The sequence below is a fragment of the Chaetomium fimeti genome (assembly GCF_033439085.1).
Source record: "Chaetomium fimeti strain CBS 168.71 chromosome Unknown B0H64scaffold_6, whole genome shotgun sequence".
Classification (NCBI taxonomy): Eukaryota; Fungi; Ascomycota; class Sordariomycetes; order Sordariales; family Chaetomiaceae; genus Chaetomium; species Chaetomium fimeti.
In genome coordinates, this window is record NW_026944334.1 from 1,251,675 (window position 1) to 1,264,959 (window position 13,285).

Sequence of the window (13,285 nt, forward strand, 5' to 3'; positions counted from 1 at the left end):
AGTCTCCTGTCAGATGTGTATGCTCCAGCCCCTGAAGCCTCATCAGGAACCGGGAACCCCCTTAACGGTTACGTCAGTCCCAAGTTCTCAACAGCATCTCGACAAGTCTAGACCATGCCACACGGCATGTGCATCACACAGGAACAGGGTTCCCCGCAAGATTTCCGCTGTCCCGGGCTTGCTTTCAATGTCTCAAGCCATCGAGTTGATGTGCAGCGGGCATAACCAACCCCGCCGTGCGGAGGGGGTGAACTGCGGCTGAAGCCGGTTTAACAGGACCTCATGCGGAACATCCCAGCCAAGCAGAGGTACGTATTCCAAGCGCTAGCTGGCTCGTTACATGTTTCAAACGGCCGCATGCCCGAAAAGCCCCAATCCCGGAGCCGGGCATCCCCGCAGTGTGCGGGAAATATGGGGCTCTCGCCGGCTTGGCATCAGTGTGGACCGTCCGTTCCGCCGGATGAGCAAACATAACAGCATGTCAAGTTAACGTCGTTCCCCTATCTGGTTTTTTGGCGCCGCCCGTGAAACACTGCCGCCTTCTCCTCATGAAACATCGCTCGCTTTCTACAACGAAATCAATGACCCCTCTAAGAGCCACCCGGTCCTCCCAGCAAAGCGAATCTCCGCACGATACCCGGTCCATATTCTTGGTACTGCCAAACCGTTAGCCAAACACATATCCAATCATGGATACTAGATAAACGAAACATACCTCCGCCTTGGTGTGGCAGTATGACCGGAACTCGGGCGTCTGACCCAGCAAGCTCCCGCCAAACCACGGGCCGTGCCGCTGCCTCTTGTGCCCGATAACCTGCACCTCCAGCCCTCCGCTCTTGGCGCCACCGCTGCGTACCTCGCTCTGGCGGATCCTGGCGTCCACCAGCTGCTTGATGTCGCGCTGTAACCTGCGGCCGAAATCCTTGTACAGCGTGCTGCCACCCGAGAGCACAATGTTCTTGTAGAGGCCGCGGCGCACATCGATGGGCGACGACTGGATCACGCCGTCGACGACCACGGGGAGCGGCGTCAAGAAGTCGGACGAGTAGATCTCGGGGTTGAAAAAGATCTCGGGCGCAAGGAAGCGCTCGTAGCCGACGTCAACGCTCACTTGGCGACCCCCCGGGTGCGCGACGACGTGCTTCAAGAACCGAGTGCGGTCGCGGTCGTACTTGCCAAACTCGTTGACGATGTCCGGACAAACGTAGCAGTACTCCTCCTTGATCTCCTGCGCCGTCTTGAGAGACGAGTCTGGCTCTCCGCGGTCACGGAGGAGCGACTGGACAAAGTAGGTGATGTCGCGGCCGGCGATGGGGATGGACTTGATCGACGAACCGATCACGTAGCCCTCGGCGACCGGGATGACATGCGTAACACCGTCGCCAGAGTCGATAACCGTACCAGTCAGAGACCGATCCGTGACCTTTGATGACGTCCACGACGCGGCAAGTGCTAGCACGGCCTGGACGGCAATGTAAAGTCCAGCGCAATTGAAAGATTCGAAAAAGATCTCGGCCGTGTTCTCGCGGTTCTCGGGCGGGTTTAGGGGCTAATGCAGGTTGCAGGTTAGCCACAACGTTATCCGCAAATGCTCAGCCAGGGCAGTCTCACCGGTTCAGTGAGGAGAAAGTAGTGGTCCTCGGGCTCTACCCTGAGGTATTTGAAGATGGAGTTGGACCAGAATCTCTCCATGTGATCCTGCCACCACGTATTAGCCTCGTACACCGGCACCCATTACCAGTTCAACCAACCCAGTTCTCGATCTGTCCATGCCGAATCGGGTAGTGTAACCCGTAGCCTAACTCCGTCAGCCCCCGCCTTTTTCCCTCGGTGGAACGGACCTACCAGGTCCAGACGAGGCCGAGATAGCCTCATCGCCGATGAAGAAGTCGAGGTCCTCCGTTCCGCGCTTCCCCGATAGATGGCCGGTCGGACCAGCTCCGCCCGTAAGGAAAGAGGGCCTGTTGGGGACGGGGGGCCGGCCGGAACCCGAGCCGCCACCGGCCGCGGCGCCCTTGGTCGCAATCGCTGTCGGGAAAACGAAGGAAGGAGAGTCGTTTCCGGCGAAACCTAACGAAATGACCGGTCAGCCGCGAAACGGCTAGAAGTCGCAGTGAGCTGTGAAGCAGAGAGACGAACCTAGCTTAGAGAACCCCGTGCCGCTGCGAGGGTAAGTTGTGGTCAGTAATCGTAAACTTGGTGGGCTCGCGGCTGGCGCATCCTCCTCTGTGTCCTCGGGAGCGGGGCTAAGGGGGGTTTGGCTGTTGCACCTACTTGTCCATGACAACGGCTGGGGTTTGGTTGGCCATTGTTGCAAATGTCTGCTGCTGCGCGCAGCTCCTGCTAGTGTTTCTGCGCGGTCAATACAGCAAGCAGCGCTCAAGGGCGAGGTGTCGTTCGTTATGCAGGCAGGCAGTCAGTGGAAGGTGTTGAGGTCCAAGATTACGTCTGACGAGCTCCCCAAGTTGCCGACCCACGCTGCGGCTGTGCGCCAAGAAAGGCGGGTGCCCCGCCAGGTACGGTGGCCGGAACATCCGTCTGCGCAAGTTTCCGCATGGGTAGGGCAACAACGAACATCGCACTTCCCTTGACATCTGCTGGGCTCAGCACTAAAGAGATGCAACCCAACTTAGCCAACTTGAACAAAAAGGGCAGCAGATGATGGTCTGTATATCGGATTAAACAGTACCGATGAACATGAAGACCCTAGAATGGGCAACAAAGAATCAAGAACAAGCCCATATCGCATCGTTCCTGCCCCACAAGCGTGGCCCATGGAAGTTGAGCTCTGGCACCACGCACTGGAACACTTCGAATTCCACGAGATGCGGGAGTTATGAAGGGACACGACCTAGTCGCTCTTTCCTACGTATATGAACACCTCCGGTTTCAAATTTTGAGGGCCGTTGGCTCAGTGTAAATCGGCCAATCACCCCCACACAACCAACGACTACCTCTCTTTCCTGTCACCATCCCATCTTCCAGCGACAAGCTTCCATACATCCTCCTCTCTATTATTCTCGGTTTGCTCAAACCAGCGCCTGATATTTTCCCAGTCCGATTACCCTGGGGAATTACAGTCATAAGCGTTTATTTCCTTCCTCCAGATGTTAGTTTGTGTTTTGGCGAGACAGCCGCGTTTTCTTCGATCTCTTCTTGCCTCCTCTTCCGCCCTCTCTCTCGGCATCACACGACTGACATATCAAACCACCAAGAGACGGCTGACACCGCCAAAATCTGGACGTAGCTCAGCCCATACCTATCGGAACACGGCAATACTCGCTGCCCTAAATACAACCTCAACTACTTCGTTTAATCTCACCTATTTATCGTCTCGAGAACAACCCCTCGCCTACGACAGTACTCGAGACCGAATCACTTTGTTTTGAAAAGAGACACGACATATTCAACTACCGGGTGTCCTACGACTCTATTTTGAAAAAGGAACCCGTCTCAAAAACTCGGCACAATGTCAAGTGTCTCCGACTTCTTCTCAACTGCCCCTGGGGGGGATGGCGCCGCCGACAGCACGTGCGGATCGGCGTCCCACAAACCGGTCGCGTCTATATTCGTACACGCAGGGGCAGGCTACCATAGTGTATTGAATGAGAGAGTACATCTTCAGGCATGCACCGAGTGAGTCCTCCAACGGATGTCCTATGATCCATTCAAGTATCTAACGGCACTACTACCTTAGTGCTGCCCGCATTGGGATGAGTTTCCTCAGAGCTGGCGCGACTGCCACACAGGCTGTCGAGGCCGCCATCAGGTGTCTCGAAGATAACGAGATTACAAATTCTGGATTTGGGAGCAACTTGAACATCGATGGTGTGGTCGAGTGCGATGCCACTATTGTCGACCATCTCGGAAGAAGCGGTGCTTGCGGTGCTGTTGGGGGTGTGTACCATACCTGCTCGCCCCGGTCCGGATAGCCTCCCGCTGACGTTTATCTTAGGTGTCAAGAACCCCATCACACTGGCCAAGAAAATTCTCGATACGAGCAGATTGCCACTGTCGCTTGGCAGAGTTCCGCCCAACATCCTCGTAGGCTCAGGAGCCAAGGACTTCGCGGAGAAGCACGCACTAAAAACCACCCCAAACGAGCACCTAGTCTCGAGGAATGCAAAGGACCGCTATCTCCGGTGGAGCGAGTCCCTGAGGAGGGCCGATACGAAGAGGTCTCGTCCGGTATATCCTAGGAAGTACTGGATCAATTGGGGAACAACACCAGACTATGACACGGTTGCGAGCCCTTCCGATGATGCGCAGGCCCGAGACCATTTCACCGCCATCCTCAGGGGTACTTGGAATGAGGGTCAACCCGACTCTCCGGATGCTGGTCGCTCCCCTATCGGCGGCCACGAACTGCCCGTAACCACAACCACTCCGGTATTACCCAACTTCGATCCCACCGGGGCGGCGGGGGAAGCGCCCGGCCAGCCCAAATCCCCCAACCGCGATCCCTTACGCCTTCTGAACTCCTCCTTTCAGTCACGTAGGGGCCCGCCGAAGCCGGTAGAGCCAGTAGCGTGCGCGGGGCTGGGAACCAAGTCGCCGCATCTCGTACCGGACGTCCTACAGTCTCCCCTAGTCAACGATGGGCCTGCAAACCACGAAGACACCGAGGTGGATATGGTAGATGATTTCAACTACTACGAGACATATGGGTTTGACTCCTCTTGTGATAAGAACAAGACCAACGAGCCCGCGGCACAACCCCCCGCGGGGTTGGAGGATGCTGCCGACATGGTGACGGATACGGTTGGGGTGATTGCAATCGATCTGTTAGGGCAGATTGCAGCAGGATCCTCATCTGGGGGCATCGGAATGAAGCACAAAGGCCGCACCGGCCCTGCCGCTCTAGTCGGCATCGGGACCGCCGTAGTCCCAGAAGACCCAGATGACGACCTAGCGACGTCGGTAGCCGCGGTTACCAGCGGCACCGGCGAGCACATGGCAGCTTGCCTCGCTTCAAGCAAGTGCGCCGACCGCCTGTATCAAGGTACGCGCCGTGGGCCTGGCGGGCGGGACATACTCGAGGAGGACGAGCATACCATCATGGAATCCTTCGTCGTCGACGACTTCATGAATCACCCCGGGGTCAGAAGTCAGACCACCGCCGCGGCTATCGGGGTAATGGCTGTCAAGAAGGACCGCACAGGCGTCTACTTTTACTTTTCGCACAATACGGACTCCTTTGCGCTGGCTTCCATGTCGTCGACCGAACGCGAGCCGCTCTGTGTCATGTCCCGCCTCGGTAAGACGGGGCGCGTCGCGCTGGGTGGGCGGAAGATCCGGCTGGATTAAGGCGTCGTTGTGATACTGGAGGGCATCGCTGGTAATGTGCCCTGTTGGGGGTACGGCGTCAGGCGCTTTGAGATGGAAGGATAAGCTAATACCTGTGGGAGACGAACCTCGACTGAGTCACCCTGCACTTTATACCTTGTACCTTGTGAGAGTAGAGTCAGAGATTACTGATAGAAGTCATTACATGCTCCTTTTTGTGATTCAGAGGAGCCCAATGATGATGCGGTTGTGGCCTTGAGTTCCTTATGCTAGATACCAAGCTTGGTCCGAGAGCGGTCTGTGAGTGAGTAGTCGCCGAGGGGACATGCTCCCCACCTGTTGGAAAGGATGCTTTGTGATCTCGAGTGCTGGGTGTGCCACATATGGATGCCACCACGAATGCTGAAGGTGATGAGCTTGAAGTCCTGATATATTTAGTTAGGTATGGTACAATCCCGGTATGGCACCTTGATAATACAACGCATTGCTTTCCTCTTTCCCAACGCCGCGCCTACCCAGGCGATTTTGATGCCCATTTACCCCCCTGAGGACGCCATGGTCTACGACTGCAAACAATAAAAAAACAAGGACTGGCCATCAGGCGGTTCTACAGTCCCACTTGAAACTCTGCCATCCCTCTCGCCCCGTGGGACAGCACAATATATATTTCCGTTCACACCCCCCTTCAAACCTCCCCATTAGCACCCACCTTCCGCTTCTCCCTCCTCCCCCCTCCACCCGGCGACGCACCGCTAGCAGCACTATTCGCAGCCGCGCCGCCGGCGGCCACGACGGGCCGCTTGCCGTAGTTTCCCAGGGCGAGCGCGGTGCCGCACGTCAGGCACTCGCCGCCGTCGGGCACCTCGCAGAAGATGCTCAGGCAGATGGAGCAGACGAAGCCCGTGTCGACGACGTTGCGGTGGCAGAAGCACGCCGCGCGGAAGTCGACCGCGTCCGCGCTGGGCGTCACCAGCAGCTCGGCCACGCTCGCCCCCAGCCCCAGCTTGCCCGTCTTGCCGTGTTTTCCTCCTCCTCCTCCTCCTCCTCCTCCTCCTCCTCCTCCTCCCGTGGTGGTGCCTTGGCCGCCAGGGCCGGAGCTGGCGGTCTTGGAGCTGGCGGGGCCCTTGCCCGAGTCCGCGCCGCCTGCCGGGTTGGAAGGGGCGGTGCCGCTGCCGAAGCCAAACATGAGGTATTGGAGGAGGCCGCGCGGCTCGGTGGCGCGGATGAAGGTGCCCCGGGTGATGAAGCTGGCTTGTTCGAGGAAGGTGGCGCTGCCGCGGAGGGAGAGGGTGTCGATGGCGATGCGGGCGTGGGCGGCGGCGAACACGGCGTTCATGGTGGGGATGTATTGCGCCGGGGCGCTGTCGCTAACCGAGAGGATCAGAATACGCGCGTGCAGGCCCGCGAGGCCGCCGCCGCCCGTGGACGTGCTTGATACGGGGTTCGGGCCAACTGCAGTCCCTGCTGTCATGGAGGTGCCGGTGGTGGTGGCGGCGTGGGCGGCTGTGGAGGAGGCGGTAAACGAGAGGGCGGTTTTATTGATGTGGGCGAGGGCGAGGGTCAGGGCGCCGGATATTTGGGTTGTTGTCGAGGAGAGGTCGGCATCGGTGGTGTCGTTTATGAGGGCGCGGAGGGAGGTTAGGAGGGAGTTTTCTATTTGGGCGAACTGGGGGTATTTATTGGCAGAGGAGGGCTTGCTGTCGTTGCCGACATCTTGCATGTTGGCATCCTGAGAGCGAGCCTGCTTTGGCGGGGTCGGATAGAGCCAGACGGCGCGGTTGGTATGGGCGGCTATGAGGGAGACTTGGTTCGAATTGCTAAATGCGAGGTGGGCGTTGACAAATACAAGGATGTTCGCGATGGCTTTGGAGATAGGAAGGACGTCGGTGAGGGCGGCCCAGGCACGTGGGTTGGTGTCGATAATGATGGTGCAGAGCGATGGTATGTCGTCGGTATTGTACACCTCGTAGTGCTCCGAGGCATCGACAGCATCTTGGACGCTCATATTGAACCGGGTCGGTGTGCTGCTGCTGGTGCTAAACCGTTCGCCACAGGAACCGCGCTCGATATTCTTAATAGTCTCGAATCGCTCCGACGCATTCGTGCCTCGCGAGCATGAAGATGAAGGCGGACGTCAGGGCCCTGCGTGCCTGCCGATCAAGTTCCCTGCTTTTTGTTCCCTGCTGCTTTCCTCGGCAGGTTCGCGTTATCGAAATCCGAGGAGATGCCGCAGGTCAACACTGGTGCAGGTCAGCCGCAAGACCGCATGTGCGCTTCAAGTCTTTGTGCGACAGTCGAATGACGTTCCGCGTTGTCTATCAGGAGAAAATTAGTAGGCGACCCGAGACGAAGCAGTTATCGGCCGTTCTCAGATGCAGCATGCGCTATGCCACTATCGGGCTAGTCAATGTGCATGGGGGTCCCCCTTGGAGCTATGGTGGGGCATCTTTCTGGAGGGGTCGCTCCCGCCCGCGTCTTGAAGATGCATGCACAGATGGTAAGACCTTTGCTGTAAAGATGCAACACGCACCGACTCCTCCACGCTCTTATGACATTGTCCACACCGAGGACACCAAAGCTTTGACATTCGGAATCACGTATACGCCATGACTCAAGCTGATTAACTTCTCTCGCTTCTCACTCTAAATTCCCTGGCTCCCCCAGATCGAAGCTAAGTTTTTGTTCCTGCCCTTTCAGTTCCGATTGAGATTCGATCCTCAACATTGGCACTCTCAACGGTCAACTCCCATCACTTGAATAACATCACTCCTTTCCCACACACATTCACCCTTTAATTACCCCCTGCTCCCACGCTCAATCTCAATCAGCTAGATTGAGCGTGTCTCTCCACATACCCATCACCAACCACACTTCCACATTTTACCAACCGCCATCATGCTTGACGAGGCCGAAGCCAGCAAAGTATCCCAGGCCATAAAAGATGAAGCCATGCTTCTCTTCGCTCACCTCATGGAGGCCGGCAAGCAGGATGAGGAGAAGTCGGCCGATCTTTCTTCGCTGACAAAACTCCTCAACGAGGATGGCGAGCGAACCAAGCAGGGCCAAGAGTCCATTATCCCCATCATCGACGACTATTGTGTCGACACCATCTTTGGCTACCTCGACATGAGGCAGTCCCAGAACATCAGGCTAAACGCTATCCTCTGCACAGCAGCCTACCTCGGCGCTGCTAAAGAGGAGGGCCACCGAAGGGTCAATGGCTTCTTCCACGCCAAGATGAAGGGTGGCACATACGACGACTACATAGTCGCCTTCTGCGCCGCGGCCGCCATCTTCTCTATTGACTACGACTTAATGTCGGACCTAATCCATACCGAGGGATTTCTCCCCAGCCTTGCTCCGCTTATGAGCCGGAAGTGGAAAAGCCGGAAAATCGAGACGGCGTGCTTGGAGATGCTCCATGCCGCATGTATGCAGATGAAGTGCCATCCGGCCATCCAGAAGTATTGCATTGGTTGGCTAGAGGAAGTCATTTTCGAGGACCCTGAAACCCGTGTGGCGAACATGCGGAATCTTGTCGAGACGGATATCGATATTGATAAAGAAGGGCCCGAACCTCTGAAAGAGCACTGCAGGAAAGTCCGCAGCCTCGCCGGGGTGATCTGGACCAAGATTATGGTTAGCGCCTGTGCCCGCACACTTACGAGGCTCTAGAGGTCTTGGAAAATGTATCGAAACCGGCTGACATGGGAGGTTGAAGGCAGCCTCCGTTCAACAGGTCGCACCGCCGAACCAGGGCCCCGAACCCAAAGTTGAATCAGCAGTTGCCAAGATGGAGCGTCTATGCAAGAGGTTTGCGGGGATGCTTGCCGCCGAGGACTCCGAAGATGTCCAGTATGCGGTGGAGGGACTGGCATATGCGACCACACTGCCAAAGATCAGAGAGCAATTGGCACGCGACGGCGAATCTTTGAAACGCATCGTCACTGTTATAGGATCGGCACCCCCGAAGTCGCCCCTTGCGTACGGCGCTCTCAGTATCATCACCCACATTACCCGATACAAGCCCACGGAGTCCGAGGAACAAAAGAGGTTAAAGCAGCTGAAGGCGTATGCTAACGCGGCCGGAAAGGTGCAGCCCAGTCCCTTGAGCGATGACTCCTATGTATCAGAGCGCTGCAAGCTTGTTTTTGATGCTGGCGTTACACCCGTTCTCGTCAAGCACTGCAAGACCGCCTCTATCGCGTCTCTTTCTCTCATCATCTCTATCATCTTTTCCCTCTCTGTCACTCCCTCTCTCCGCGGCCAACTCGCCCAGCAAGGCGCCGTTCGTGTCCTCATCGCCGCATGGACCGCCCTCCCCGAGAAGGAAGACGCCACCCGCCGGACCGCCGCCCAAGCACTCGCCCGCATCCTAATCTCCACCAACCCGGCCCTCATCTTCCGCCAGCTCCCACAGACCGCCGCCATCCGGCCCCTCACATCCATCATCCCCCCGGACCCCAACGCCGACACCCGGGATCTTCTACCCACCTTCGAATCGCTCCTGGCACTCACCAACCTCGCCTCCACCGACGACGACAGCGACACCACCCGCCGCGCCATCGTGCGCACCGCCTGGGACGACGTCGAGGAGCAGCTCTTCAGCACCAACGCGCGCGTCTCCACGGCCGCCGCCGAGCTGGTCTGCAACCTGGTGCAGAGCCCCGAGGAGGCGATCGGCCTGTTCGGCGACGGCTCCTCCAAGGCGGCCACGCGCGTCAAAGTCATGCTCGCGCTGGCCGACGCCGACGACGTCAAGACGCGCAGCGCGGCCGGCGGCGCCCTCGCCAGCTTGACCGCGTTCGGGGAGGTCGTCCGTGCCGTGCTGGAGCAGCCGCGCGGTGCGGGGATCGTGCTGGGCCTGTGCCGGGACGGGGACGACGAGGGGCTGAGGCATCGCGGCGCGGTGGTGGTGCACAACATGGTCTCGCAGGAGGGGGAGGTGGGGCAGCTGGCGCGGGAGAAGCTGCTCACTGCGAGCGGGGTGGACGCGCTGACGGAGTGTGCCCAGAAGAGCCGGACTCCGGAGGTGGTGGAGGCGGTGGTGCATGCTTTGAAGGTGTTGGTTGGGGAGAAATGAGTTTATGACGACGTTGAAGTGTTGTGATTTTCTTTTTTATGTGTCCGAGGTGTTTCAAGGTTGTTTGTTCAAGATCTCTAGGGTTCGTGGATGTATTCGAGACGTTCGAAAGTCCAAGGTTAGAGAGGAAACACTTAATGTACGGATAGTTTCATCATGAACTATTAATGGTCGCTAAGAAGTGGGAGAGCAACAATGGAGGCTCACTAGTCTAGGAGTTTCAACCTTAGGTACGTGGGGTTAGAATTATCTGGAGCTCTAGAAGTTACAGAGTATGCGAACCGTCTATCCATATGCACCTGCCCCTGACCGATTTCGCACTCTATATATCCGTGCTGGTCTCATCCCGCCCCAAGAAAATCTTACACACCCTCCTGCTAACAGCCTGCCCCACGGTCCTCTCGCTCACCTCCCCCTCTTTGTTGACGCTCTTGCGCACCTTCTCCAACCTCAGCGGGCCTCCCTCCTCCAAACCCTTCACCAGCTTAGGCACGGCCCCGAACTCGGCCGCGATGCCGTACGCGATGGGCGCGGTGACCCGCGAAATCTCCTGCAGCATCCGCACGTACGTGTCGCGCGGCCCGTCGCCCGTCCTGACCTGGCCGGTCTCCATGCAGAACCCGGCGTCGTTGGCCTCGTCACGCTGTCGGCGGTAGGGCACCGTGCTGATGTGCTGCGTGAAGACGGCGATCCAGCGGGCTGTCTCGAGGGGGACTATGGTGTGGTGGATAAGCACGCTGTGGAGGACTTGCAGCTGGAGGAGGGCGGTCTCGACGACCTCTTCATCGATGTAGGTTTGCGGATTGGCATTTTTGCGTTTCCGCTGCTGTTGAGTGTTGGAGGGCTCTGGAGGTGGCTCGAGGCCGTTGCGCACGGCCGAAACGTACTGACTGTTGCGGGCGTTGCGGTTCTTGCGGAGCCAGAGGGACAGACCTTCGACCAGGTAGATGATGGTATCGTTGGGAAAGTGGCGCTTCATGCGTAGGACATGGGATTCGAGGCTGGCATCCTCCTCACCGAGGACGAGGCCGACGAACTGCGCTGCCGGAACAACCACCATGGCGTATTTTTCGCGGTCAATTCGCTCGGGGACAGGCTCCCAGTGGCCTAGCTCGTCGTTGTACCGGGAGCTGACTTTGCGGCGCCATTTTACCACGTTCTCGACGGGGCTAGACCAGGGGGCGGAGTGGACGTCGAGGTCGCGGAGAAGGGTCGCTGCCTGTAGTTTGACGGACTCGTCGAGAGTCGTAGGAAGGTCGACGATCATTTCTGGAGCAGCCACCTTTTTGTCTGTCCGAATCTTGTTCACCTCGGCCAGGGCAGCAGCCCTCACTTTTTCTTGGACTCTCTCTTCCCTGGCACGCTCTTTTTCTAACCTCTTGCGTTCCTTCTCCGCCTCCCGGGCGGCGACCTTCTCTTCCTTTTCCTTCGCTTTCTCCAGGGAACTCTTCTTCGTTTGCACGGGATCTATCCTTGGTCCCGCCGACTTTGATTTCCGTGATGGTTTAGTGGTATTAGATGCTGGAGGTGGATTGTACGGTGTGGCAACCTTTCGCTTTAAAGCCGCCAAGTCCGTGATGTCTGGCAAGTCATCGTCAGAGAGTGACTGGGCTGCGAACTCGTTTTCAGAATCATCCAGCGTGATTACTTCTGATTGAGTCCTCCGGAAACCACGTGAAGTACTCCAACGCTCATTGTCAGCCGCCACCCGAAGAGGAGCAGAGCTCGAAATTGGATCCCACGCTGCCTCGGATTGGGCCGACTTTGCTGGACCGGAGATACGTGCTGGTGAGCTGGAAGCAAAAGGATCAATGTCGTCAATGCTGAGTAGCCGGTCGCTGGCCTTTGTGGGCTGAGGTCCTCTTTGCTGGGCGGGAGAGCTAACAGTGGGATTATCGCCCAAGTAGCTTGACGGCAGCGTAGGGGCATGGTTGCCAACCCTCGGGGGTGGCTGTTCTGCTACCTGAGGGGAAGAACTTGCAAACGGATCATCGTCAAGCCAATCTCGTCGTGGAACCGGTCGTTTGCCATTGAGGCTGGGAAGATCACTCGGGCCTGGGCGCCTTGGCCTGGATACTTGAAGCGGTGCCCTTGTTGCGGCGGGGTTTGGCGGGCTACCTATATCGCTAATGTGCGTATCGGGACCATCTAAGCGACGTCTTTTTGAAGCAGGTCCATTATTAAATCTCCCTTCTTGTTCGTGGACATCCTCAAAAGGGGTGACTTCGTCATCCGAGATGAGCAACACATCGTCAGTGGCAGGTCGGGCGGTTGGCCGGCTGTTTGTCCTCGAGATATTCGTGTTGGTTGTTTGACGAGCGGGGGGTAAGGGCGCAAAAAGATCGTCAGAACTGAATGCTGTGGTTTTGGTAACTCTCCCCCGCGATGGTGATGGTTGTCTCGCTTTCGGCCGTGGAGGGGAGCCCGCCTCGGAGCTGGAGAGGAGAGAGATCACTTCGGGCATTTTGTCGCCGGTCGGGTCGCCTTCTGTAGTCCGTGGGCAATATCCCTGTCAAACAGGCATTGGGCAATTATTGTCGGAGAGTTGAAATCAACAATCGCAGGAGGTAACAGGTACCCGTACTACAGGAAGCTCCAATGACGTGCCGCCCTTGCATCAAGAGCGCACCACGTCGACTTAAAAAAAGAGACGCGACGGAAAGCGCGAAACAAACACAGTATCACGTGACATAGTTTTACCGTGCGAAGGACGGTCGGTCCCCATCGATTTATTCTACGATCGCTGCTCCTCCATCGTTGAGTTCTTGGCTGGAAGCGCGCCTCTTGGCGGCGTCTGTTGAAGCAAGAAAGGTGTCGGAGGAATAAATAGTAGAAAATAGGAGAATCTTGAAACATGGCGTAGGATCTCGACTTCGAGTTTTCCCGGATTAGTTGACATTTTCCTCATTCATTTTC

General features: G+C 57.4%; 5 protein-coding genes across 5 annotated transcripts; 2 read left to right on the plus strand and 3 right to left on the minus strand.

Moving 5' to 3' along the window:
* Window positions 1–243: 243 nt before the first annotated feature.
* On the minus strand, window positions 244–2,453 carry B0H64DRAFT_208527 (actin family). Its single transcript, XM_062799382.1, has 7 exons — window positions 2,275–2,453; window positions 2,140–2,162; window positions 1,846–2,070; window positions 1,752–1,798; window positions 1,612–1,698; window positions 716–1,549; window positions 244–656 (listed from the first exon to the last, which is right to left on the minus strand). Exons 1-7 carry the CDS (start codon window positions 2,307–2,309, stop codon window positions 591–593), a joined length of 1,317 nt encoding a protein of 438 aa, XP_062656748.1. The 5' UTR covers window positions 2,310–2,453; the 3' UTR covers window positions 244–590.
* A 633-nt stretch (window positions 2,454–3,086) lies between these two features.
* Window positions 3,087–5,507, plus strand: B0H64DRAFT_403812 (nucleophile aminohydrolase). The gene is made up of 4 exons (XM_062804341.1): window positions 3,087–3,109; window positions 3,216–3,636; window positions 3,698–3,897; window positions 3,956–5,507. Exons 2-4 carry the CDS (start codon window positions 3,470–3,472, stop codon window positions 5,305–5,307), a joined length of 1,719 nt encoding a protein of 572 aa, XP_062656749.1. The 5' UTR covers window positions 3,087–3,109; window positions 3,216–3,469; the 3' UTR covers window positions 5,308–5,507.
* A 464-nt stretch (window positions 5,508–5,971) lies between these two features.
* B0H64DRAFT_419044 (transcription factor Tfb4-domain-containing protein) lies at window positions 5,972–7,873 on the minus strand (the record flags this gene model as incomplete). The annotated part of the gene is made up of 2 exons (XM_062805353.1): window positions 5,972–7,286; window positions 7,851–7,873. The coding sequence occupies 2 exons, from the start codon at window positions 7,871–7,873 to the stop codon at window positions 5,972–5,974; spliced, it is 1,338 nt and encodes a 445-aa protein (XP_062656750.1).
* B0H64DRAFT_403814 (myosin-binding striated muscle assembly central-domain-containing protein) lies at window positions 7,784–10,664 on the plus strand. The gene is made up of 2 exons (XM_062804342.1): window positions 7,784–8,925; window positions 9,008–10,664. The coding sequence occupies exons 1-2, from the start codon at window positions 8,182–8,184 to the stop codon at window positions 10,367–10,369; spliced, it is 2,106 nt and encodes a 701-aa protein (XP_062656751.1). The 5' UTR covers window positions 7,784–8,181; the 3' UTR covers window positions 10,370–10,664.
* On the minus strand, window positions 10,531–13,134 carry B0H64DRAFT_208821 (ERCC4 domain-containing protein). The gene has a single exon (XM_062799383.1). The coding sequence runs from the start codon at window positions 12,831–12,833 to the stop codon at window positions 10,692–10,694; it is 2,142 nt and encodes a 713-aa protein (XP_062656752.1). The 5' UTR covers window positions 12,834–13,134; the 3' UTR covers window positions 10,531–10,691.
* Between the last annotated feature and the right edge of the window lie 151 nt (window positions 13,135–13,285).